Source organism: Dendrobates tinctorius, unplaced genomic scaffold, assembly GCF_039654945.1.
Source record: "Dendrobates tinctorius isolate UK_male_01 unplaced genomic scaffold, ASM3965494v1 ptg000011l, whole genome shotgun sequence".
Classification (NCBI taxonomy): domain Eukaryota; kingdom Metazoa; phylum Chordata; class Amphibia; order Anura; family Dendrobatidae; genus Dendrobates; species Dendrobates tinctorius.
In genome coordinates, this window is record NW_027361679.1 from 1,003,147 (window position 1) to 1,030,663 (window position 27,517).

The window sequence follows — 27,517 nt, forward strand, 5'->3', positions numbered from 1 at the left end:
ACCAGGGGGACACAAAGAGATTACTGAAACAATTAAAAATCTGGTGGACGCAGGAGTCATGCGTACCACTACTACTGCATGGAATAATCCAGTCTGGCCAGTTAAAAAGAGTGATGGCTCCTGGCGTATGACAGTGGATTACAGGGAATTGAACAAATGCACCCCCCCCCATTAACAGCTGCAGTGCCAGATACTATCACTATAATAGAAAATATACAGAGTCATAATGGAACTTGGTATGCAGTGATTGATTTGGCTAATGCCTTCTTTACAATTCCAATAGAGGAAAAGGCGCAGGATCAATTTGCTTTTACCTGGTTAGGTCGACAGTATACCATGACCAGATTGCCTCAAGGATGGCTTCATAGCCCTACTATTTGTCACCGGACGGTGGCAGAACATCTAGATCAGTTCTCCTTGCCCTCAGATATGCAAATTTCTCATTATATTGATGATATAATGATACAAGGAAATGAGGAGCAGGCAGTGAAATCACAATTGGAAAAACTTTTGGTGCATATGAGGAGCAAAGGATGGGAAATAAATGAAGCAAAAGGTCCAAGGACCGGCTCAAGTTGTAAAATTCCTTGGAATACAATGGAATAAAGGACATAGGGAAATCTTGCCACAAGCTAAACAGAAGATTATTAATTTCCCTACTCCCAAGTCTAAGCAAGAGACTCAATCTTATATTGGGCTATTTGGATTTTGGAGACAGCATATACCTCATTTAGGACAAATGCTGTCTCCTTTGTATAAAGTGACGAGGAAGAAATATGAATTCCATTGGGGGGGAAGAACAACAAACTGCTTTTGAGATGGTGAAAGAGGCCATACAACAAGCTGTAGATTTATGGCAGCGGGGAGTGCAGAATTGCATGTATCAGTACAAAATATGTATGCAAATTGGTCATTATGGCAAAAACAAGGGGGAAAAAGAGTTCCCTTAGGATTTTGGAATCGAAAACTCCCTGATGCCGGAGAAAAGTATACTCCATTAGAACAACAATTGCTAGCTTGTTATTGGGCATTGGTAGAAACAGAACAGCTAACTTTAGGACATGAAGTCTTATTAAGACCAACAATACCTATAATGCAATGGGTATTGTCTAACCCTAAAACCAATAGGGTAGGATATGCATAGGAACAAAGTATCATAAAATGGAAATGGTACATTTCTGAAAGAGCAAAGAAAGGAGAAGGCGGGATGGCCTCCCTCCATGAGAAAATAGCTGAAATAGGGGAAGAAATCAAATCCCCTGTGAAACCAACTGTCCGGGAAGAGTCCCCTGTAAAATGGGGAAAATCTTATGAAGATTTAACAGAACAACAACAGCAACATGCTTGGTTCACTGATGGGTCAGCTCGATATGTTAATGGAAAGCGACACTGGAAGAGTGTGGCTTATAACCCGAAACTAGAAAAACATTTGGTTATGGAAGGTCACGGTAAAAGTAGCCAATATGCAGAATTATATGCTATCTTTCTGGCATTGAGTTTTGAACAAGGGAAGGAGTGTCACCTTTTCACAGACTCGTGGTCTGTGGCTAGTGGTCTTGCAACTTGGATGATTGGATGGAAGAAATATGGTTGGTTAATTCATGGTAAAGAAATTTGGGATAGGGAAGTGTGGCAATATTTGGAGGAAATGGTGCAAGAGACACCTACCACTGTCTTTCTTGTTGATGCTCATATGCCAATTGACTCACTTGAACGTTTGTTTAACTCTGAAGCAGATAAAGCAGCTGCTATTCGACAAAATACTACTGAGATTGATGCTGGAGAAAAAGAAGCATGGCTGCAAGGTACAGCCGTTTGGGCTCATCAGAAAAGCGGACATCTTGGAGAAAAAGCCACTTACAGGTGGGCCCAGGAGAGAGGTGTGCCTCTGACACTTGACATAATAAAACAAACTATACAACATTGCCCAATATGTCAACATTCACAAAAACGAGAGGTACCACACACCGTAATGGGACACATAGGCAGAGGCCAGTTACCTGCTCAGATATGGCAAATGGATTTCATCGGCCCTTTGTCAGAGAGTAGGGGGTGTAAGTATGTCTGTACTGCGGTAGATACATATTCAGGACTGATGGTGGGCTGCTTTCCGTGTAAAGCAGCCACCCAATGGAGCACAGAGCGGACCTTAGAGATAATAACACAGTATTATGGGGTCCCCTTACAAATTCAAACTGATAATGGATCTCATTTCACTGGAGATGCCATTAAAAAATATGCTCAGGACAATAATATACAATGGGTATATCATATACCTTACTATCCACAAGAAGCAGGTTTGGTGAAAAGAATGATGGATTATTAAAATCCACATTGAGAAAACTTAATCAATCTGATACACAGTATGGACAATGGAGAGACAATTTGAGTGAGGCTTTACAGATAATTAACAACAGGCCTATCACAGACTCTATGACTCCTCTCATGAGGATGCTTACACCCAATCTCACCATACATGAGGCACACCTGATAAGGTCCGTCATATGGTGGAAAACTGATCAAGAAGCACGAATACCGGAACGAGCAACTCCACATTCAGCAGGTTTGGATTTGAGTGCATTGGAAACTGTTGTGATCCCACAGGGGAAAGTAAAACCAATAGCTACAGGATTGGGGTGTCAGATTCCAAAGGACCACTATGGACAGATAGCCACTAGGTCTAGTTTGGCATTAAAGGGGGCCATGGTGGTAGGAGGAGTCATAGATGCAGATTATCAAGGAGAAATCAAAGTATTAATGATAAATTTGGGGAATGAGCCTCTAATTTTGGAGAAAGGACAGCGTATTGCGCAAATGCTTTTGATTCCAATAAATTTGTCAGATGTGCAAGAGGGAACAGCCCCTTCAGAATTAACGATCAGAGGCTCAAAAGGTTTTGGCTCTTCTAACATCACTAATGTGGGAGCCAAAATCTGGGTTCAAAATACCCAAGGACCGCCTTCAGAGGCTGAAGTGATAGCAATAGGCAAAGACCATACCCTGTTAATTATGAGGCCAGGAGTGGAAAAATGGGAATATATCCCACAAGAAAAATGTTATTTGAGAGAATAATGTTGATTATTGATTTTATAGATTCCAAATCTTCAAATATGGTTAAGTGGAATCCTTGGGCTCGCGTGTTTGGACAGCATCGGTGCCTGGACTCCTGGAATCTGTCTGACTACAAAATTCAGGAAGGAGTACGTTCCGAGGCCAGGAGATTGGAAGGAATACAACCGAACCACCCCGAATGAAAATGCCGGATGTGGAGGTTGGGGAAAACTCACCACTCAAGTGATTTTTGACGTTAATCTCACCATAACTGCAAAATATCCCCGACCGTGGTATTATAATGGGACTAAGTCTACTATATACTTAGCTGATAGTAAGGACACTTTGAATATTCAAGCTGAAGATCATATTATTTGTTGGACGACTGAACAATTAACCTTTGATCAGTCAATATGGGATAATTATAGTTCAAAAGGGGAGAATAAAACTGAGTTCACTTTTACTTTAAACAAAACTATGATTATATTTTGTGGTAATGCCACCAATCGTCAGATGGTAGCGATGACAGGACAGAAATATCCGCCTTGTAATAATCACACGGGAACCTATAACGGAACAGGACTATGCTGTGGGATACCTAGTTTATCATGTGTATCATGGAGAAGGATACTCCGGGTGTATCTGATGTCACAGACTAAAGCTGATCCAGGACAGATGAAGAAGATTCCCACATCATGTGTAAAAACAGGAACTCAATCGCAGAAGACTGTTGTTGCAGCCAAAATAATCTTCCCACCTACTCCTGCATGCCATTATAGGGGTAAAAGGGCATGGTATGATACAGTATTGGGAGGAGTCGGGGCTGTGACTGTGACTTTGAACTCATTTGATATTGAAACTTTGGCAAATAAAATGCATAATGCCGGAAAAGATATCCAAGATGCTTTGACTATACAAGGTAGATGGATGCCTACTATTTGGCGTCCTTGGAAACAGGCATTACAAATGGATACTTTTCTTTTACAAATGAAAAATGTTTCAGATACCTTAAATTTAGAAATTAATACTAATGTTAGCATAATAGTTAACTGGACAATATGTACGCTGCAAGCTATATATCAAATTCAGCAGAAAAATAATATGCAAACTCAACTTATGACCGGGAATGAGTTAGTCTGGAGGACCGTATTTAAAAATACAATCCCCAAGGTTTCCTGGTTAAGAATAGAAGCTCCTAAGATGCTTTGCAACGACACTTTGTGTTCAGGACTATTGATTGTTTATAATGTAACCAATCAACAAGTAATGTGTAGATTTGTAGTGATGCCATTATTATTGGGTATTCCTGGACAACAGTGGTTATGGATGCCCAAGTTTAATGGGTTATATATTGATAAAAATAATCGTACTCATGATTTAAGTTTATGTGAGGATACTTTAGAGGGGAAAATTTGCAGGTTACAATCAGCCGTATATGAACCATGTTTGTTACAAAATACTATGAATGTATGTGAATTCATCATTTTGCCAACCTCATATAGAATGTTGATTGAAATAGCCCCACAAGAGGTATGTGTAATAACGGATGTTCCAATAATCTCTGGAATGATAGTACCTTATGTGGGATGCCTAAGAAATGTAACCGCACTACAATGGGAAAATCGAACTTTTCTGTTAAGCTCAGATGTAACAACTGCTGCCACTATTGAGTGGGAACCAACAACATTAGAAATCAATAATTGGGAGGTAAATTTAATGAAATTGAAACATATAATTGAACAATCAGAAGTACTCAATTAAATAGAACTATACAAATGCATGTGATAAGCACCACTATTATAGCAGATAAGATTGTAAAAATGGGATCGATTATTGCTGATGCTACCTCTCATCATTGGTATGATATTTTTCTAGGGTATTCGCCCTCAGCTACCAAATTATTGAATTGGCTGATTCATCCCGTGTTGGTGATGGCTATTGTAGTGATTCTATTATCCATATGGAATTGCTATATAGCTTATAAAATGTGTTGCAAGAAACCACAAGTGCTCATGGTGTCCTATAAAGATGGTGTTTAAAAGACTGCAATCAAGGACCGATTGTGATACAAATGGGATATGCATGAGTGAGAGACTGGTATAGATAGGCATCCAGTCAATAAGGTAGTGATTGCAGTACATTGAAACATTCATTTGGATACTATGGATTGTGACCGGAATGTGAACTTTTCCTACCATGAGGAGAGCACACACTCAGGAATGTGAAAAGCAACCACCTGCTCAGGCATTGTTGTGGGAGTTGGAAGGGTGGAATGTGAGAACCAAACCAACTGAGATAAAGGAGGAATGTGAAAAAAAACAAGTTACTGCGCATGTCAGTGCGTGATCATTCCAATTAATATTATAAAAAGTACTGACCTCCTCAGCGGGTAGGGACTTTCCAGACGATTCAAGTGGATGCACTTAGTCTGTGATGCTGACCGAGGAAAACCCCTTCCCGCTGATCGAGGTCCCCAGATGCGAAGGGTGATGCTACAATAACTCGGTAATTATTATTGATGCTGAAATCTTTCATGTCATAACTGTCATTTTTTTAAAATCTTGAGACTATTCATGTGCTATGTAAAACAAAATGATTGCTTGCTGAAATAAAAGATTGTCAATAATCTTTGCCTGGTTGGGATGCCAGTGAGCGCTACGTAAGTTAAGGTAAATAACCTAATTTGGGAGAAAATTTAGCAAGACAATAGTTTTGCTTTTATCTTTTTCATATTTAGGTTCAAAAAAACAATTAGATAAGGAAAAATCTGAAGTGTCCCTGTTTTGGCTTGGATTTTGGATTTTGTTGGATTAATACTACAGTTTAAGACAGCAATTCAATCCTTAAACCGTACAGAAAAGCAAACTAAAGAGCTGTCCCAAACTAAAAAAATTGTGGAAAGAGGTCTTGGACCATGTAGGAACCTTTTCGGACCAAAAGGTTAAGGTCACTCTGCAAATGGCCCTGCTTTCTCTGGGTACTGAGAATATCAACCCTTCCATTAGATTTGTTATGCTACATATTTTCCTGGTAACCAAAAACACAATAGAGTTTTGGTGGCTAAAAACCGCTTCGCCTTCTTTTTCTGATATTTTAGATAAGGTTCGGATCCATAGTTCTATGGAGAAAAGGTTTGCTTTTATTAACAATGCCTTACCCGATTATCACTCTAAGTGGGACCTATGGAACCAAAAATTTTCCTAGTTTAAAGTTACTTACTATTTGAGTTATGGTATTTACTGCTTCTCTGATTGTCTGTTTGCCTTAAAAGTATTGCAGAATGGTAACAAAGTCTTCATCATTTGTCCTAACTCACTATTTGTCTTATCTAATTTTAATTTATTTTATGTGTGATGTAACACTGTAGAGTTCTCTACTTTTTATTTTTTTCCTATGTTTACCCTTCCTTCCTTCCCTGTAATATTATTATGAAAATGTCATAAAAATTATATAAACACGAAAAGCAAACTAAAATATATAACACTTGGATATAGGGTATAGAACACATGTAAATGTAACTGTTACAGTTTATGTGACTTTAAACTGCCTAATATAAGTAAGCAATATACAGCCTTGTGTTGTTCTGTTAAAAAACAGGTCCTGGCACACTTTGGAGAAATGTCCATACCACTGATTCCACAATCACATCAATGTAATGCTGAATTACCTGTAATGTAAAGTAGAAGGGTCCGGCTACCCTACATTGTGCAATCCCACACAATAGTTCTGAGAGTAGGACCAGTGTGATGTTCCCTCATCAACGCCTCTTCATGGTGTAGTCCACCATGAAGATTATATTCAGAACACATGCACAAAAAATGAACAGGTCACACCACCCAAGAACTAAGACAGAAAAAACACACAGTATGACAAACTTGCATAAGTACTCTGTTTATGTACATGTCCCAAAAGAGAGAGGTGGGGATCTCCCAAAGCTTGCATAAGCTTGGTGTGAACAGGGTCTTACTTACCTGGTCATTTTTTGTGCATGTGTCATGTGTTCTGAATCTATTGATTTCTTGCTTGTGCAAGCTTCGGGAGATCCCCACCTCTCTCTTTTGGGACATGCACATAAAAAGCCATTTTGCCCAGCGAGCCCATACCGGGCAGCACCTTTCTGAACCCTGCTCATGAAGGTATTGTTCACATGATCAGGTTTTAAATATATTAGATATGACTGCTCCGAGAAGGGTATACCGTGACATGGTGGAGTGGCTTAGCGTACTTTTTTTGCAAAAAAAAGTATCAACTAAATACCCTGGTTTTGTCAACATCCTTTACTAGCTCTTGCTGCTTACTGTTACATATATTTTACAACAGAGTATTTATGCATGTTTGTCATACTGTGTGTTTTTCTGTGTCTTTCTGTTTTTCTGTGTCCGTGAAGATTAGTCTGAAGACCGTGAGGGCAACATTATGAAAAGGTCTTTATGAGGGAATATCATACCAGTTCTACTCCTAGAATTATGGCATGGAGTGGCATAATGTATGGTATCAATATCCTTCTAGTCTAGATTCCAAATTAATGTAACTTCAAGTTGTTAGTGTACCTGAAATGAAGCGTAGAGAAGTCCGGCTACTGTACTCCACACTAAAATCCTGGGAGTAGAATTGGTGTGACATTCCTTCTTGAAGGGCTCTTTACGACATTGCCCATGTGGTTTCAAGACCAATCCACTGCTATCAATGTATCCAAGACAGCAGTAGGAATCATGACTGAAGAAGCTAGACCTCAATTTTCACCTCAATTGCTCCATTCGAGTCTCTGGTGCCTATCTGGAGATGAACTGAACAATGCTATCGAGAGACTTTTACGAGGGAATGTCACACCATTCCTACACCCAGGATTATGATGAGGGTGACAAAATGTATGATAGCTGTCCCCATATAGTCTTTTTTGCAGGCACACTAACAGTTGGCTGTACATTGATTTGGTTATGAGACCAAAACGCGTGGTACAGCCATATTTCTGTATCACCTATGACTGCATGTTGCTTGTGCTACTGTAATCAGCCTGCATGACCTAAACGTGCTACCGTGACCTGCAGCTTCTCCAGACTTGTCTCTCAAAGAGCACATCTGGTACATCATTAGTTGGCAATTGAAAAATGAGCTGCCAGCAGCAGATCTTGATGATTTGTGAGCTTAAGTGCATTCAGCTTGGCAGAACATTCCTCAGAAAACTATTTATAACCTCATTCTCAGCATTCCAAAACAACTATGTATATTCATTTCAGCACTTGGCATTCACACTTGAAACTGAATAAGTCGAGATGCTTTGAAGATTTTGTTTCATTTTTTTCATTATTTGCATATCATTAACATTTATTTTGATCTTCCATAATTCCATGACTCTTTCTTCTTTGAGTTTCTATTTCAATGTTGAAGAATGTAAAGAAATATAATCCTCATCAGACCCAATATTAGCAGATTAGAGTGACTGATAACCAGGAACTTTTTTTTGTATTTTTTTTTTAGCCTTGGCTGGACACAGTTAGAAGATAAAGAATTTCTTGAACTTTGCAAATGTCTCCCACACAATCGCTCTCTGACAGGATTATGGTAAGAGAACATGGTCTTTAACTGAGATTACTTGGAAAATTTCCACGTAAGCCACTAGCTGTTGTCTGCAGTATTAAATCCGATCCTGGCCACCTCTGAAGCTGTATTATGAATAAAACATCCTGTATTCTGTATAACGCAAGCCTGTGTTTGTAGCGTGGTTCTGCATGTCAATCAGGCCATTTCACAATGATCCCCCTTTCCTTTCACACCTTATTCAGACTTTATGCAGATCATTCAAGCAGTACAATAGAGATATTGCTGTGAAATGTATACATACATTATTGATGAAAGACACTTGCAACATCCTTCTTTAAAGAAATCCATTCTACAGAGTGCTTCCAGATTTATTAGCTTGTCTGCTTTGTATGGAGACCCTGTAGTAAACCAGTCACTGGATTTTACACACTGTTTTCAGAAAAATTATAATGTGTTTTCACAAATAAAATATACAAATATGAATGCTGATTTATGAAACTAGCTGCAAACATGACCTGTATATATATTATAGATCAACCTAAGCTGCTTAACACTTTCATAGTTTTATGTCTCATACACATAGTAATGGACTCATACAAACTCTGAGTTCTAGGTAGACCAAACACAGCGCCCTAAGAAGTGGGCAAAAAGTATCAATATATCACCATGCAGAGTGCTTAGAGCTCTGTAATACAGAGCTGCGATAACTTATTTTGCCCCTGATCACAAAGCTTGATGTACATACAGACACAGTATTCCTCCAGTGGAATGGTGTCTTCTAGAGAGAACATGAATTTCTAAATTCTGAATTATAATTTGTTATTAGGAACTGACAGAGCAGTGAGAGTCGGAAAGGGACAACCAGTAGGGATTCTAAGGTACCAGACAGCAGATGCACAGTACAGACACATTTGTCTTGGTTTCAGTGGGTTTCCTCTGGATCTTTTGCGCTTTCTAAAAATATACTGATAGAAAATTGTACAGGAAGACAATTAACCTAAAATTTGAGTGCAATATGCTGTAGGTATATACACAACTTAACATTATCTATAGCAATATCTTTCATAAGTTTAGCAGTCGCGGGGTAGTCTTCATCAGTGACTTATAACCTTACCTGCAAAAGTAAGCATACAAAGATGGTGAATAATCACTGATTAGGACCATACTCTTGAATGTTAAAAATAGAAACTTATCACAAGCAGGGGGCAGAGGGGAAAGACTGCAACTTTATCACAACTTCATCACATAACCTACTTCTTCATGCTATATGACAGATTTATCTATGTAGAGCATGTGTAACTTTGTGTCCAAATGTATAGTGGCTTTGCTGAGGTGGTGTGTTCAAACCAAACAAAGAACAACTGCAAGGACTTTCTAAGTTCTACCTGTATTTGCATGGGTGTTTTCTGGTTTCCTCACAGACATACAGATACATTCTGGTAGGGAATATAGATAGTGAGCCCCACAGGGGGCAATGTTTATAATGTCTGTAAATTTCTGTGGAAATTAACGATTCTATATACAGTATGCAAGTGAAACAAATACACCGATGAGCTAAAGGGTAACAATGTTTTGAACTTTTGACTTTCAGGCTCTATATTTCACCACTCGCTACTGCTTCTAACGTGAGACTACCATTATTTTATAGACAATCATCTTGGCTTTTCCATACATAAATTAAACTTGCAACTATTTATCATATGATTAGTTTTGCAGATTCTTGTCATGACACTTCATTGTTGCTGAATCTAAAGATCTAAATTTAAATTTTTATTATTTTGTTAGTATTTTGTAAATCCACCTTTAGCTTTCAACACTGTCTGAATCCTTCTAGGCAATGTCTCGATCAGATTGAAACATGTGCAACTGAAATTTGATCCCAGGTCTCTGTTACACTTTTCCCATTTCTTCGCTAATTTTGATGTATGCTTTCGGTCATTGTTTCTTGTAGGTTTTATATGATTAGTTCTGCAGATTCTTATCATGTCACTGCATTGTTACTGTTTTGTGCCTGGTCGTGGAAAAATCTTTTTCTTCCTGTATACAACAAAATGCAACCTGTTCTCACATTCCCTAATAGCTCATTGTGTTATTAGGTTGATTTCCAGGCAAAAGGTCACTGGTTCAAATCGAGGAGCAGTCATGAAGAAGATTTCCCAAGAACAGAGAAACAGCATCATCCAGCTCATCAATAGCGGTCTCTCGGCAAAGAAAATTGCCCTACTGCATCATGTCAGCGCCATGACAATTTGAAGAATACGAAATGAAGTCCATCCATTCATTCAAAATACATAAGGTGGCTGTCCAGGGAAAATATTGGAGTGAACAACTCATCTCATCACAAGGTCTATCAGTTCTGGCACTACAAATATTGCAGTGGAGGTGGCATGTATGCTTCGCAATAGTGAGATCACAGGAAAAATGCAAGCACCGTGCAAGGCACGTTACACAAGTCTGAAATGGTGAATCACAAAAAGGTAGAAGCCTCGACTTCAATATCGTCATGAGAAGCATTGGCTTGAGTTTGCAAAAAACTATGAAAAGTGGACAGTAGAAGATTGGAAATAGAGGATTTTTTAGCGATGAGACAAAAGTGAATAGATAACACTCTGATGGGTGAAAATGGGTCTGGAAGAAACAAGGGAAAAAGAGGCAAACTGATTGAGACATTGAAGGAACTGCTAAGTTTTGAAGAGGAACTCTGATGATATGGGTTTTTTTCACACCCAAAGGCGGATACTTGACTAGGATCTATGGTGGTCTCAATACTGAGCTATGGTGACCAGAAAAATGCCCACAGGAAAATTGCCCACACGGAAACTTGCCCACATGGAAAATTGCCCACACGGAAAATTGCCAATTGCATCATCACAAAGTTTCAGATCTATATTATTTGAGGTGCAAGGTGAGGATGTTCACATGATATGTGAAAAATGCCCACAGAAAATTGCCCACAGACTTGAATACCCACAGGAAAACAGTAGCGAGTTATAGGTGAGATGCTCTGCAAGACAGAGAGTAGCATAGATCTATAGGTTAAATGCTCTGCAGGACAGGGGGATAGTATGCAAGTATACGTGAGATATTATAGGTGAGATGCTCTGCAGGACAGAGAATAGTATAGAATTATAGGTTAAATGCTCTGCAGGACGGGGGATATTATACAGGTATAGGTGAGATGCTCTGCAGGGCAGGAAAATAATATACAATTATAGGTGAGATGCTCTGCAGGACAGAGAATAGTATAGAATTATAGGTTTATGCTCTGCAGGACAGGGGGATAGTATACAGGTATAGGTGAGATGCTCTGCAGGACAGAGAATAGTATAGAATTATAGGTTAAATGCTCTGCAGGACGGGGGATAGTGTATAGGTGAGATGCTCTGCAGGACAGAGAATAGTGTAGAATTATAGGTTAAATGCTCTGCAGGACAGGGGGATAGTATACAGGTATAGGTGAGATGCTCTGCAGGACAGAGAATAGTATAGAATTATAGGTGAGATGCTCTGCAAGACAGGGGGATAGTATACAGGTATAGGTGAGATGCTCTGCAGGACAGAGAATAGTATAGAATTATAGGTTAAATGCTCTGCAGGACAGGGGGATAGTATACAGGTATAGGTGAGGTGCTCTGCAGGGCAGGAGAATAATATAGAATTCTAGGTGAGATGCTCTGCAGCACAGAAGCACATTTGCTTCTGCTTTTTGAGGGCAGGAGTCATGATAATGTTCTGTTGGTTCTTGAACTACGTTGTCATCTTTTGTTTTGAGAATTGAATGGCACTTTGAAGAGCGATGAAGTCGGCATTTCCAAGTCACCACTGCATTGATAGTATGAAATGCAAGTTATTCAAACCCCATGTAAATCATAACTTCTGTTGTTCCTCTGGCTAGAATACTTTAGATGAACTCAAAATACACTTTTATTGAAAAGAAATTAAAAAATATGGGGATAGATCTATTAAAGTACATGCTTTAACTAACCAAAACACAATTGGCTGGCACAGCAGGAAAGCCATTGTTCACTGGGGTCGTACCAAAAGGAATGACCCGATTGCCAATTTGAAACAATGGGGGTGGGGAAGCGCTGGAAGGAACATGTGAAATAATGTTAACAAGGAAAGCCTGGTGACTTCCATGGGCTCCATTGAAATACAATACAGCACAACACAAGCAGCAAAGAAAATGCAGAATGGATTTCACCACAGGTGTCTGGGTCCAGCTTAGTTCTCCGGGTTCTACAGGTTCGGTTCACTCATACCTAGTCCCAGAGTACAGATTCTGTTCTTACAAGCTGTCAGTCCAATGTGCTAAAATTAATTCCACTCTCAGTGTGGTGTGTATGGCCCTAGAGACCCTTAATCAAATCCATTCTGCATTTTCTTTTATCCTATGCCTGCCTACACCTACAGTATATGTGTATGATACATAACTACGTAGGATCTGTTCATTCTTACTCTTGGTAGTCATAAGTGGACAGGGAAGGAAGTGCAGGTGCCAGATTCACTGCCACTGAAATCAATAGGAGAGCGGCGCTGCTCTGGCACTTCCGGCTCCTGTGTTGGTCAGTGACATCACTATGGAGACACACGGGTCAGTGGGTGCTCTTGTCTGCTGACCTGGCTGTCTTTCGAAAGCCCGCAAAAACCAGGGCTCATCCCTCTGAATGCCTGCACTCGATCCCCACGGGTAGAACACCACTCAGACAACACAGGGTGAGGGGAACACACATTGGTAAGACTATTGGTTCACCAACAGAAAAAAACACAGAGGTGCAACAACTGTGGCTGCAGCGAAGAAGGCCACGAGCAGGCATGGGGGTACAGATACCTGCTTCTGCTGGATCTCCGTGCTCACTGAAGACGCAGATCCAGATGACATGCATGGTGTTGCAGAGACCCGTCTGGTCCCTGCACTGCGATACATGCTGCACTGCGACACATGCAGTGGCAGTGAGCTGACGTCGGAGGTGCAGCCACAGGGGGCAGCGCATGACAATGGCGCACACTTCGATGTCAGCTGCCGGGCTGTGCGGTGGATACAAAAGAAACGTGGGAGCAGAGGAAAGGTGAGTAGAATGTTTTTGTTTTTAATTATGTATTAAGGGCATACACTAGGATTGGGGACCATGTAAACCAGGATGGGGACATATATACCAGGAAGTGGGCATATATACCAGGATGGAGACTATTTATACCATACATACAGGATGGGGACCATATATACCAGCATTGGGACATATATGGTATACCAGGATGTGGACATATTCACCAGGATGATGGGCATATATACCAGGATGGGGGACATTTCACTACATAATGAAAGGGGCAATTCATAATTCTTTATAGAATTTAGAACACTACAGGGGCCCATACATCTGACCAATGTGTGTTTGGGGGGGGGCAGGTCCAAATTTGGCACTGGGGCCCATCAGACTCCAGTTACACCACTGAAAAAACATACATTCTCAGCAAGTACAGGAGGTGGTACAAGTGGCAGAATTTCACCTTTCTGCTGTGCCTTCTGGGCTTCCAGGAACAACTATCTCTGCCAGCAGCTAACTGCTTTTGGTGGGCTCCCACTGAGATGATAATGTATTAGATGTGACCTGCCGTCCCATGAAATTCCACAGATTATACAGTGATACTTTTGTGAGTACTGATAGCAGTGATAGCTCCTCTGGATCACACTGCTGCTGGTTCTGCATGTGCTGCCGTTTTGGGCTGGTGGGACTAGTAAGGCAGAATCAGTGAGAGATAACAGCAGACTATATCTATCTATTGCTGATAATGACAGACTGCTACAAACACAGATCTTCATTTTTGTAGTTTTGCACTAGACCAACTGTAAATCACAAGTTAATCACATATCATGTGAACATTCTCACCTTGCACCTCAAAAATCATAGATCTTAAACTTTGTGATGTTGCAATTGGCAATTTTCCGTGTGCGCAATTTTCCATGTGGGCAATTTTCCGTGTAGGCAATTTTCTATGTGGGCAATTTTCCATGTGGGCAATTTTCCATGTAGGCAATTTTCCGTGTGGGCAATTTTCCGCGTGGGCAATTTTCTGTGTGGGCAATTTTGTTGTGGGCATGTTTCCTGTGGGCAATTTTCCTGTGGGCATTTTTCAGGGAACCCTGAACTATATATGAGTATCCTACAAGACAAGTTACTTTGTACACTCGTCTACTATGGGTATAAAAAAGACAACATAATGTTCTGTCAGGACAATGACCGGAAGCCTATTGGCAAAGAATTGGTCCAAGACAACAATTAAGTAGAGCTGCTTGATTGGCCCTCACAGTCCCCAGACCTCAACCTAATCAAACACCTGCGGGTAGAGTTGAAGAAAAAACTGTATTCATAACCAAGTGAATGGACCAGTATGAACCAACTTTGAAAAATGTGTAGAAGAGACGTGGGATCAAATTTCTGTTGACACATGTTTGAATCAGATCAAGAGCATGCCCAGAAGGATTCAGACAGTATTGAAAGCTAAAGAAGGATTTACAAGACAATAAAAATAAAAAATTAGATTTTTAGGAGCAAAACGGTAACAATGCAGTGACATGACAAGAATCTGCATAATTAATCATATGTTAAATAGTCACAAGTCAAATTTATGTATGAGATAGCCAATATGATTGTCTATAAAATGATGGTAGTCTCGTGTTCAAAGCTTAGTGGATTGTGAAATATGGAGCCTAAGAGTCAAAAGTTCAAAACATTGTTACCCTTTTGCTCATCGGTGTTAAATAGACTATGGTCACAATATTAGTATTTGTAAGCCAAAACATGGTGAGGAACAATCAGAGAAAAAGTATAACAGTAACAAGTGCATCAATTCAGCATTTTTGACCCACTCCTGGTTTTGGATTACAAATACTGATGTGAAATACTGACCAAATATTGATAACGAGACTGTAGCCATACACTGAGACTTACAGTAGGACAGCAGTTTTGAATCATTAATCTATCACATGCTGCCAATGGATAGAACTCAGAGAGGAGCAAGATGAGTGTATGACACCCCACTACCTTTACAAAGCTAGAAGCATCATACAAAATTTACTTTGCACTAGAAAAAACATATTACAATAAGAAACTAGAAAATGTGGCGGACAATTCATAAATGGCACATCATCTAAAATATGTGTATACAAGGCATATTTAATAGTCTTGTTATGTTATTCTATATATACAGCAAAAACTGCACTATAAATCCATAAGATTTGGTGGAGTGGCGCTTTGAAAACCTTATATAAATGTATTTTTTATTAAATTTATAAATCTTTATTTGCTTTTCTAAAAAAAAGAAACATACTATCAAAGTACAGAATAACATATACTGTATTATAGTAAACATTTATTGTAATAATACTGTTACAAAAAAAAAATAATGATAATTGAAAGAATGGATTAAATTATTTAGACAGGACAAGTCAGATAAATTAATCAAACATGCAATCTCTCAAGGGAAAATCATAAAATAGAGTTTCCGGTACAGTGTAGTGTGAGGAAACCTACATTTTTAGTTATTGTACTTATATTTCAAAGGTGATAATGTGCAATTATGATCATTCGTAGACATGGTACTACACTGTATTTTTCACATGCTGGTCAATATACCAATAGCTGCCATGGAGTGGTTAGAATAATGAATGTTAATGTCTTTCGCAAATGGTTGGGCAGCTGTGAATTTTTTATCACCTCATAAATTATTACTTGCAAGAGGAAACCTGGAATATTGATAGAGATAAAGACCAAATGGTCCACTTGGTCTGTCCAAGCTGCAGACTCTTATTGTTTTAGAGCAGAGCAGTGTTTGTCTCCTACATACGGAATTCTTCCTCTGCTGGGAGCAATATGTGTTAGCACAGGTCTTAGCCTCCATCTGTCAATAAGGATTTGAAATATAAACTTAATTTTTCAATGAATATGATCCTTGTTTTTGTAGGTGTGCATGGGACTAGGTATTTCTCTATATGTATGTGGTCTTGTTAACCCCTTCACATTATATGACAGATATATCCATCAAAGAGCAACTGTAACGTAGTGCCCCATGTCGGATATACAGTCATGACCGAAAGTGTTAGTAGTATCCTTGAAATTACTCCAGAAAAATGAAGTATTTATCCCAGAAAATTATTGCATTTACACATGTTTTATTATACACATTGTAGGGGTTTTGCCCACTTGGGTGTGACGGGAGGAAAACAGGAGGCTCGTTCCTTTAAAAGTTCATGTGGGTTTCTTGCTTCATAAACCGCAGTACAAATAGAAAATAAACAGCCTTTAATCAGGCAAACAAAATATAAATGTCCATAGCAAGGCTCTGCTCTGCCAGGCCTGTGGGCACACAGGCTGGGGTAGTGTCGGTCTGGAGCCAAACACACAGGAGGCCTTCTCCCTTCCAACACACAGGCCATGTGCCAAACAGCAGGCTCCATTATATAGGCTGTTAACCACACCCAGAGGTGAGGTATGTGAGTAGCCAGACCCGCCCATCTCTCATAGCTACCCATAACCTGGTCCCAGGTGCACCAAACAAACCTCTTAGTGCTTACGTGCACTAGAGAAAATACTCCAGGTTACATCACAGACAGCAGCCATCTCTGTAACACATACCTCCCATTGACTACGCGGTCATTTGCCTCCTTACAACATGTTTATTTACTTTATGTGTTTTGTAACACCACAAAAAAACTGAAAAAAGGTGAACTGGACGTAATTTCACACAAAACCTCAAAAATGGGCAAAATTGTTGTCACCCTCAACTCAATACTTGGTTGCACATCCTTTAGAATAAATAACTGAATATTCTTCCTATAACCTTCAACAACCTTCTTACACCTTTAAACTGGAATTTTGGACACTTTTCTTTTGCAAACTGTTCCAGGTCTCTCATATTTCAAGACTGCCTTCTCCCAACAGCAATTTTAAGATCTCACCACAAGTGTTCAATAGGATTTAGATCCAAACTCATTGCTGGCCACTTTAGAACGCTCCAGCACTTTGTTTCCATCCATTTCTGGGTGCTGCTTCAAGTATGTTTGGGGTCAATGTGCTGCTGGAAGACCCGTGACCTACAACGCAAACCTAGCTTTCTAACACTGGGCACTACATTGCGACCCAAAATCCTTTGATAATTTTCAGATTTCATGATGCCCTTGCACACAGTCAAGGCACCTAGTGCCAGAGGTAGCAAAACAATTTGATTGTAGGTATTGTGTTCTTTTCTTTGTAGGCCTCATTCCATTTTCAGTAAACAGTAGAATGATGTGCTTTAACAAAAAGCACTATCTTGGTCTTATCTATCCACAAGACACTTTCCCAGAAGGAATTTGCCCTACTCATGTACATTTTGGCAAACTGCAGTCTAGCTTTTTATGTTTCTGTGTCAGCAGTGGGGTCCTCCTTGATCTCCTGCCATAGTATTTCATTTAATTCAAATGTTGAAGGACCGATTTCACTGACACTGATGCACACTGAGCCTGCAGGACAGCTTCAATTTCTTTGGAACTTGATTTGGGCTGCTTATCCACCATTCAGACTCTCCTGCGTTGCAACCTTTCATCAATTTTTCTCTACTGTCCATGTCCAGGGAGATTAGCTACAGAGCCATGGATTGTAAACCTCTTGATTATGTTGCGCACTGTAGACAAAGTAACATCAAGATCTCTGAAGATGGACTTATATCAACAGTCTCGAGGTAACAAGTACTAGCAGATCTGATACTATTTCTTGTATCTGTATTCAGGAAGCAGAAGTGATGTGTTGAGAGGAAGGAAAGTCAGAGCATACAATAGGACAATTACTACATTTCTGACAGTAGAATATTGCTAAGCAAATGATGATACACACTTAATTGACTGGTTTTTTTTAGAAGAAACCTTTAAATATATCATTGGGCTGTGCCAATTTCAGAAAATCCTTAATTGAGAACATGAAGACTTCTACTGGGAGCTTTTAATTTAGTTCACAATGTACGTTTTTTCACATTCTGTGGCCTGCCGGAGACAATTAATGCACGTAAAACAAGCTTTTTATATCATTGCCTAATACTAGACAATTTTATCAAATGATACAGTTGTGGCCAAAAGTATTGACACCCCTGCAATTCTGTCAGATAATAATCCTGAAAATTATTGCAAACACAAATTCTTTGGTATTATTATATTCATTTAATTTGTCTTAAATAAAAAAACACAAAAGAGAATGAAGCAAAAAGCAAAACATTGATCATTTCACACAAAACTCCAAAAATGGGCCAGACAAAAGTATTGGCACCCTCAGCCTAATACTTGGTTGCACAACCTTTAGCAAAAATAACTGTGACCAACCGCTTCCGGTAACCATCAATGAGTTTCTTACAATGCTCTGCTGGAATTTTAGACCATTCTTCTTTGGCAAACTGCTCCAGGTCCCTGATATTTGAAGGGTGCCTTCTCCAAACTGCCATTTTTAGATCTCTCTAAAGGTGTTCTATGGGATTCAGGTCTGGACTCATTGCTGGCCACCTTAGAAGTCTCCAGTGCTTTCTCTCAAACCATTTTCTAGTGCTTTTTGAAGTGTGTTTTGGGTCATTGTCCTGCTGGAAGACCCATGACCTCTGAGGGAGACCCAGCTTTCTCACACTGGGCCCTACATTATGCTGCAAAATTTGTTGGTAATCTTCAGACTTCATAATGCCATGCATGCACGGTCAAGCAGTCCAGTGCCAGAGGCAGCAAAGCAACCCCAAAACATCAGGGAACCTCCGCCATGTTTGATTGTAGGGACCGTGTTCTTTTCTTTGAATGCCTCTTTTTTTCTCCTGTAAACTCTATGTTGATGCCTTTGCCCAAAAAGCTCTACTTTTGTCTCATCTGACCAGAGAACATTCTTCCAAAACGTTTTAGGCTTTTTCAGGTAAGTTTTGGCAAACTCCAGCCTGGCTTTTTTATGTCTTGGGGTAAGAAGTGGGGTCTTCCTGGGTCTCCTACCATACAGTCCCTTTTCATTCAGACGCCAACGGATAGTACGGGTTGACACTGTTGTACCCTTGGACTGCAGGGCAGCTTGAACTTGTTTGGATGTAAGTCGAGGTTCTTTATCCAACATCCGCACAATCTTGCGTTGAAATCTCTTGTTAATTTTTCTTTTCCGTCCACATCTAGGGAGGTTAGTCACAGTGCCATGGGCTTTAAACTTCTTGATGACACTGCGCACGGTAGACACAGGAACATTCAGGTCTTTGGAGATGGACTTGTAGCCTTGAGATTGCTCATGCTTCCTCACAAGTTGGTTTCTCAAGTCCTCAGACAGTTCTTTAGTCTTCTTTCTTTTCTCCATGCTCAATGTGGTACACACAAGGACACAGGACAGCGGTTGAGTCAACTTTAATCCATGTCAACTGGCTGCAAGTGTGATTTAGTTATTGACAACACCTGTTAGGTGCCACAGGTAAGTTACAGGTGCTGATAATTACACAAATTAGAGAAGCATCACATGATTTTTCGAACAGTGCCAATACTTTTGTCCACCCTCTTTTTTATGTTTGGTGTGGAATTATATCCAATTTGGCTTTAGGACAATTCTTTTTGTGTTTTTTCATTTAAGACAAATTAAATGAAGATAATAATACCAAAGAATTTGTGTTTGCAATCATTTTCAGGAAGAAACTGAGTATCATCTGACAGAATTGCAGGGGTGTCAATACTTTTGGCCACAACTGTAATTAATTATTTTATTCTACATGAGTCACATTATTATAGGTGGCAACACTATGTGTCTTGGAAACTATTGCAAATGGCAAATGAGCAAAAAAGTCCTGTTAACTCACCACCAGGTATGCGAATAACACACTCCATATGCAGTAATGAAGAGAAGTAAAAACATCCAGCTCCCACAATCCAGTAAAATTCTGTTTTGGCTTTATGAAATAATTCACATAAAATAGAACAGACACAGGTATGAAAAACAGCAGACCCAAGTCATGAAGACCGGCATTATTACTCATGCTTGTCTTGATGAAAGGTTTTGGTTAAGTCAGCGTTCCTAGTTCATTAATTTGCATATGCCTCTTAATGAATCAGGAGCACCCCAAAAGTGGTGTGCTCCTCTTTGTGCACCCGTAATTCTGATTTGTGTGGAACCACTGCCCATCTGGCCAGGTCTACCCTGGAGGGGCATTACTAAGTGGCCACCAGGTCAAGTGCCTCTGATGGTGAAAATTGGCTTGGGCCACATATTAGCCACCAGGTGCCTCTCCAGGGCAGTGTCTGGACCTGCAGCAGCTGACCCATGGGACAGAGTTGGTATGGGAGGTATAAAGGGGAGAGACAAAGGCGTAGTGAGACAGTCTTGATTCAGGGCATGTAGCACAGATTCAGGATATGCAGCTAAGTTTAGGAAGAGAGAAAACAGAGAGGATGAGAAGACAAGCTGGGTCAGTAATGAGAAGGATAAACAACAAAACACCTTGAATGGGAACTAGAAGCAAACATCAGCCTTAGGGCGCTTTGTATTATTTGCACAGCTGCACTTTTGCACTTTTGGCACATTTATTAATGCATTTTTTGTGTCACTATAATTATGCACTCTTCTACCTGTATTATTAATTTAGCCTTTTTTGTTATGGAACGGGTTTTCCAGTATAATTTCCGCTAATGTGGTTGTACATTTTATTATTATTTTTTCTTTTTTATTATTATATATATACATATATATTTTTAATGCACTTAATTGTTGTGCCAATATTTTAATAAAGGCATTTTTTTCACAAAGACTTTGCCATTTATTATTATCATTTTTATTATTTTATCATTGTATCATCATTCATGTTGCACATTTTGTTTTGATCCTGTGGGATTTTTCATTTCTATCCAACCTTGAGTAAATCTTTTCCCTCTGCCTATGTGTACAGCATTTGGGAAAAATTAAAGCAGCAAAACTCCACCCACTAGCTCAGAGGTAACTGAAAGTTAAAGATAATAACTGCAGGTGGAAAACTGGTGAAAATGCAGGATACAACTCATATAGTGGCAAAAAATAGAATTATTTTTGATGCACAAATATACATAACAACATATTCTGAAAAGTTACCTGACATTACAAGTATGCTTTAACCCGTTAACGACCTGTGATTGTGTATATTTTTATCACAGATCATGAGGCGTGTAGAGAGTGGGCTGAAGTGCACAGATGTTGGCTGTGTTACACAGCTAGCATCTTCATCTAATAGTGCTACCTCTGATTGCAGCTGTTCAAGCATTTAAAAGCTACCCTCAGTTACTGACATTGGCATGGCATTCAAATGACTTGTTTGTGAAACAATCGCAAATGTCTTTAAATTGCTTCTTTGAGACATTAAGCTAAAAGCTGTTGAACTACCATGGCAGCCAAGGACCTGCTGAAGGCCTCCATGGCTGCCATCATAGCTCTCCTTTGAAGCAACGTTTTAGGCTGAATTTCATAATAAAATTTAATTTCTACTATATGCTGCAAAACTTTAGTACTGTTCAATATAATATGCGCTATCGCAGTCCCTATAGGGGAAAAAGTAAAAAAAAATATACTGTATATGATAAGAATATTGGTCAAAATTTTTAAACAAAGCGAAAAAATATATTTTCATTGTTTCTAAAATTCTGATCTCTGAAATTATTTAAACTGTGCATAAAAACGCCCAAGAAAATGTTGAAAGGCCAGAATTACTGTTTTTCTTTTGATGCACCTCTACAAAGAATTCAACAGAAAGTGATCACAATGTTGTATGTACCGCAGTAGGGTAGCAATAAAAATGTCAGCTTGGTGGATCTAAAGATATCAATGATTTTTCAGGATTGAAGGAAACAACATCAATTACACTGCCATTGAACAGTTCTCTGACGTATCTTCATTCAACTCAACTTTACGTCATGTGGTGTAAGTATGATGTCATTGTCAGTCTCCTTATGAAGGCATTGCTATATTTTTTGCAGGATTTCTTTCTCCTAGGGCTCATTTCACACACTCATCTATTGCCGCCATCTCTTGTCTCTGGTATCCAGCACCGTTCTGCTCCTCTTCTGAGTGACTTCACCCCACTTCAGACTATCCGGCTGTAAGCCGGAGGTTTTTTTCACTCTGTAATTCTAACACTCCATAGGCTTATACTGTAAAAGCAACTTCTGGGTCACACAGAACACAGTGGTGAGTGGTGAAGTCAATAGGACTGGAAAGGTGCTGGATACTGGAGAAGGTGAAGTAGGTGAGTATACTAACACACTGACAGAATACTACATACACATACAGTATGCACAGGTTAAGTGAAAAAAAAGTTAATGTCTCCTCCTGTACATAACTCTGCCATCCATATCAGTATAGCTACATGTGTGATTTTCATCATTATTAGTCGATTTATAGGAGAACACAACTCTCTTCTACAGTAGAGCTTGTATTTACTAGGCAGCGCAGAGTTGAGCTGTGTGTGCTGCCTGCTGCAGACAGATCAGTGATGTGAAACTTCAAAATGCTGCTTTGTTGATGCATGTGGCAGAAGATAATCCTCTACCATATGCATCATCAACAGAGCAGTATTTACAGCTTCATATCACTGATCTGACAGCAGCAGGCAACACACACAGCTCAACTCTGTGCTGCCTAGTTAATTTGTTTTTACTAATTAACACTAGACCTAGATCCCTGATCCGTGAACCCAGGTGAATCACATTTAGATCATTGGGACTGTCTCATTTCTATCATGAATGTAATCATTTTATTGGCCAAAATAACACATCATGCTGTCTTATTTTGCCGTCATCTTTGTCCAGGTCTGAGATTGAAGCTGCAAGCAGAGGCTTAAATCAGTTTATTACTTGACTTTAACTTTATTAGTACTGCTATATAACAGCTTTCTCAGAATGTCTCAGAATGATATTTATGTCTACAATATTTTCCCTATGCTTCCATATTTTAAGAGAGTACTCAATTTGTCTGTAGTTTATCTTCAGAGAGGAGGTTGCAAAGAGAACGTGAAGTTCTCAGGAAATCTGCAAGACCCTTGATTATGTTCAAGCATCATTCTTTCAGTTTTAATCTGTTATCCACATTCCTAAGTTTAAGAAACTTGAACGAAAGTAGGAGATGCTGTAAAATATAGAAATAACCATTAAATGGCCAACGAGTTCCTCAGCGCTGCCTTTTCAGTGCTACCCACTGGTCTTGCAATAATCACAAGCCACATATCATTCACGTCACAGCTGCAGCCAATCAAAAAACAGTGACATTTACATGTACAGCACATGACTGCTGAGGCTAGTGATTAGCTGCAGTGGTCACATGAATGATGAACGCTGTACAAAAATCTAAACTTAGAGATCTGTCAATACCAGGGAGCAGGTTGAGGAAAGGTAGAAGCGACCCATTACATAAATCTCCACCCATCCTAATGCTTTACAATAGGGATATACTAGGCTATAAAAGGATATACTGTATGTAAAACCACAACTTTTCTTTATGTGTTTTTGCCGTGATTGTGCCACACAAATGCAATGTGACTGCAATGTGTTAGGCTGGTTTCACACTAGCGTTTTTTAGCACAGCACATCGTGCGCGTCCATGCGCATGCGCCTTGCGCCCCTATGTTTAACATGGTGGGCGCATGGTCTAGCGTTTGCTTGCGTTCGTATGCGTTTTCGTGCGCATGTGTTTTTTTGTAGTGTGCGTGCCCAACGCAACCTGTTGTATTTTTGGTCCGTGCATGCTTGCGCACGGAATGCGACAAAATGATGTATTACTGTCTAAATCGCATGCGTTTTAAGAGTTAACATGGCTAGAAACGGGTTAAAAAGCATGTGCCTAAAATACGCAAACGCATTCAAAACACATGATGCGTTTTTGCATGCGTTTCTATTGCGCATGAAGTGTAGCGCTAAAAAACGCTAATGTGAACGTAGCCTAAGCGCAGGCTTTTTATTGGTATGTCTAACAATCATTATATACTTTAACTGCAGCTTACTGGGAAATAATCTACACCCTGAAAATATTACAGCGCTCAAAGCCAAATCGCACCAAAGCATCATTGTTGCCCACATTGATGAAAAATATGGCAAAGATTTTTGGCAAGGTTGGTGGGACTGGATATTTCAACGATGCAAACTATGCAATGATGAGAAGATTGTGTCTTTCTTAACAAAGGTGTACAGAGGACTAGGTCTTTGTAATGGGAAGGATACTGAGTGGATGAAGGACTGGTATATGCAGATGGATGAGTTTCTGCAGGAGCGAATACAGCAGTGCTCCATTAAGAACATCGCTAAAAAGATGGACGCTCTCAAACACATGTTTCAGCAACAATCGGAAAATTACTAAAGTGGTATTATTCTCATGATCGTTACATCTGTGTTAGCAATTGGACTGAATGTATTTTATATCATCTCAATTTGTGGAAGTGTCTTCCTTCGTACCTTTACCTCCATACGTGAGATGAGTTCTACGGTAAACTACAGACATTTTCAATATCATGAAAAACATTTTTTATAACTTTTTTTTTAATGAACATCCCTTTGATACCATCCTATTTGTGATTGTAACTGTTGTCATATACTGCATGAGATATGTAAGAGGTTAGTAATGGTGTAATTATAATAGAATCCCCTGAACCTGGTAATCGACAATCCAGTGAGCTTGTAATTATTACGGTATTAGCCACTGGAACACTCAATGGCTTTCTTGTGACAAAGTAGCCATTTGGTGGTTGAGTGGCCCAGATATTACGAGTTGGCTACCTCCTTTGGTTCAGTCAGTTGGCTATTCTGTAAATGCTTTGGTTAAATTACTAATCATGTTTCGATTTGTCACTCAACATATCATACAACATTTTACAGGTCAGATTAAAGGGATATCTTGGTTTCAACAAGTAAGGCTATGAATGGTTTGTTGGAAAGTTATACAATTAGTTACAGCTGTACAGTTACATTAGTACAGTTACCTCAACTGTAATTAGTTTGTCCATCACATAATCAGGATAGATTTTTAACCAATGGATGTAGACATTAGAGAAGAGTTGTCCACTTTCAAGAAAATCGGCAGCAAGTGATGTAATATAACTACAATAACAAACTAAGCACTTAAGGGCCTGTCACACTAAGCGATATTGCTAGCAATATCGCTATAACTTGTGACGTTATAGCGATATTGCTAGCGATATCGCTGTGTCTGATACTTACCTACAACCTGCTCCCCCGCTGGTTATCGCTGATCGCTCGAGAACGTCCTGGACCGCTTCTCGTCGTCAGCTTCCTGCGGCGCTTCCTGTGGAGAGGCGAGCGACGAGCGTGGAGCCGGGCGGGAGGACGTCAGGATCGCCTAGTGTGACAGGTAAGTAGCGACCCCCGACCCAGCGATGTTGCTGGTGAGATCTGCCTGTGTGGCAGCTCACTAGTGACCACTTAGCGATGTACCAGCGATCCTGACCGCGTCATATCGCTGGTCGGGATCGCTGGTACATCGCTAAGTGTGACAGTACCTTTAGCCTCCCTAGGTCAGGTGATGGCTCACCCCCGCTGTTCCGGACACTGTTGATGTGACGTCACTGTTGCAGGCACAACAGAAAGGCCGGTGTAGAGCCAGGGAGAAAGCACTGGACCCAGGAAGGTGAGGACCTGCTGAGTTTATTATTTTATATATTTTTCAGGGTTTGAAAGCAGACACCCCTTTAAAAAAAAAAAATATAGAAAATTGTTTAGTTTCATTATGAAGAAATAACCTTTATTTACAGAAGCAAAAATACCCTTTTAAAACTTTACATTGGAGTAGCAAAAAAATGACACAGCCTTAGTCGCGAGGCCAGTTAGTGCGTTGTTCACATTTGATGAGACTAGAGCACACAAACTGTATAATTGAATGATGAAAATACTTTTCAAAGATCACAATTAGAAAAAATGAGAAGAATAAATATTTGACAAAATGATGGTAACAAATCTTTGCTAATAAAAATAAAGTACCTAAACTAGCTTTCCACCTCCATAAGGAAGAAAATAATTACTCAAGTGCCACATATGCTATTAGCTGAACCTCCTCAAGGAGAATAGATATCTGCTGTGGAAAAATAAAACTATACTGTATAACAAATCATATAAATCAGGTAGGGGGTAATTAATCTTCCCAAAGGGCTGCATAAAGGGGGCTTTAAACATAGCGATATCACTAGCAATATTGCTGTAACATCACCGATTTTGTGACGCAGCAGTAATATTGCTAGCGATATCGCTACATGTGACACTTACCTCCGACCGCCTCCCCCGCTGGCTATTGCTGATCGCACGAGATCGGCCTGGTCCATTTCTCATCGTCGGCTTCCTGCTGGCGCCGACGAGCGAGCCATGGACGCAGGCAGAAGACTGTCACCCTCGCCGCATCTAAAAGGTAAGTGCGACCACTGACTGCTGCTCCATCGCTAGTCAGATCTGCCTGCTTGGCAGCTCACTAGCGACCATTTAGCGATGCACCAGCGATCCTGACCGGGTCATATCATGGTCGGAACCGCTGGTGCATCGCTAAATGTAAAGGGGCCTTAAGAGACCGTGAATGCTGTGGAGGGCTGAACCAACAGGACAAACTTCATTCTGCTCATTATTATTATTACTATTTTTATATTAATTTGTGTTACTTAATATTGAGCAGAATGAAGCCTGTTGCTGTCACGTTACTATAGGACATACTGTAACCTGTATTCTTACCAACAAATCGCTATAACTGAATGCCTTTTATGAAGTTTATAAATCATACTGCTCCTGTTATTGAGACCTTGTACCTTGATCAACAGTTCCCAATCCCAGCACAATGATGCCTCCACAATCCCCCCACACTTTTTGATGTCCCCACACAGTTCCCCACAGAGTAAAATATCCCTATATAGCCCCCCACACAGTATGATGTCCCCACAGTTTCTTACA

The 27,517-nt window shown here is 39.8% G+C and overlaps 2 protein-coding genes across 2 annotated transcripts in view; both read left to right on the forward strand.

The window, feature by feature from the left end:
• The window catches only part of LOC141100658 (NACHT, LRR and PYD domains-containing protein 3-like), a 127,386-nt gene extending 101,656 nt beyond the window's left edge, over nucleotides 1-25,730 (forward strand). The window contains exons 5-7 of the mRNA XM_073589278.1: nucleotides 8,530-8,613; nucleotides 22,422-22,505; nucleotides 24,575-25,730. Of these exons, the coding sequence (XP_073445379.1) occupies nucleotides 8,530-8,613; nucleotides 22,422-22,505; nucleotides 24,575-24,932 (526 nt within the window). The 3' untranslated portion in view covers nucleotides 24,933-25,730. The remainder of the gene's footprint in view (nucleotides 1-8,529; nucleotides 8,614-22,421; nucleotides 22,506-24,574) is intronic.
• LOC141100650 (uncharacterized) lies at nucleotides 1,687-5,508 on the forward strand. The gene is made up of 2 exons (XM_073589265.1): nucleotides 1,687-1,863; nucleotides 3,094-5,508. Exons 1-2 carry the CDS (start codon nucleotides 1,795-1,797, stop codon nucleotides 4,810-4,812), a joined length of 1,788 nt encoding a protein of 595 aa, XP_073445366.1. The 5' UTR covers nucleotides 1,687-1,794; the 3' UTR covers nucleotides 4,813-5,508.
• Nucleotides 25,731-27,517: the final 1,787 nt, after the last annotated feature.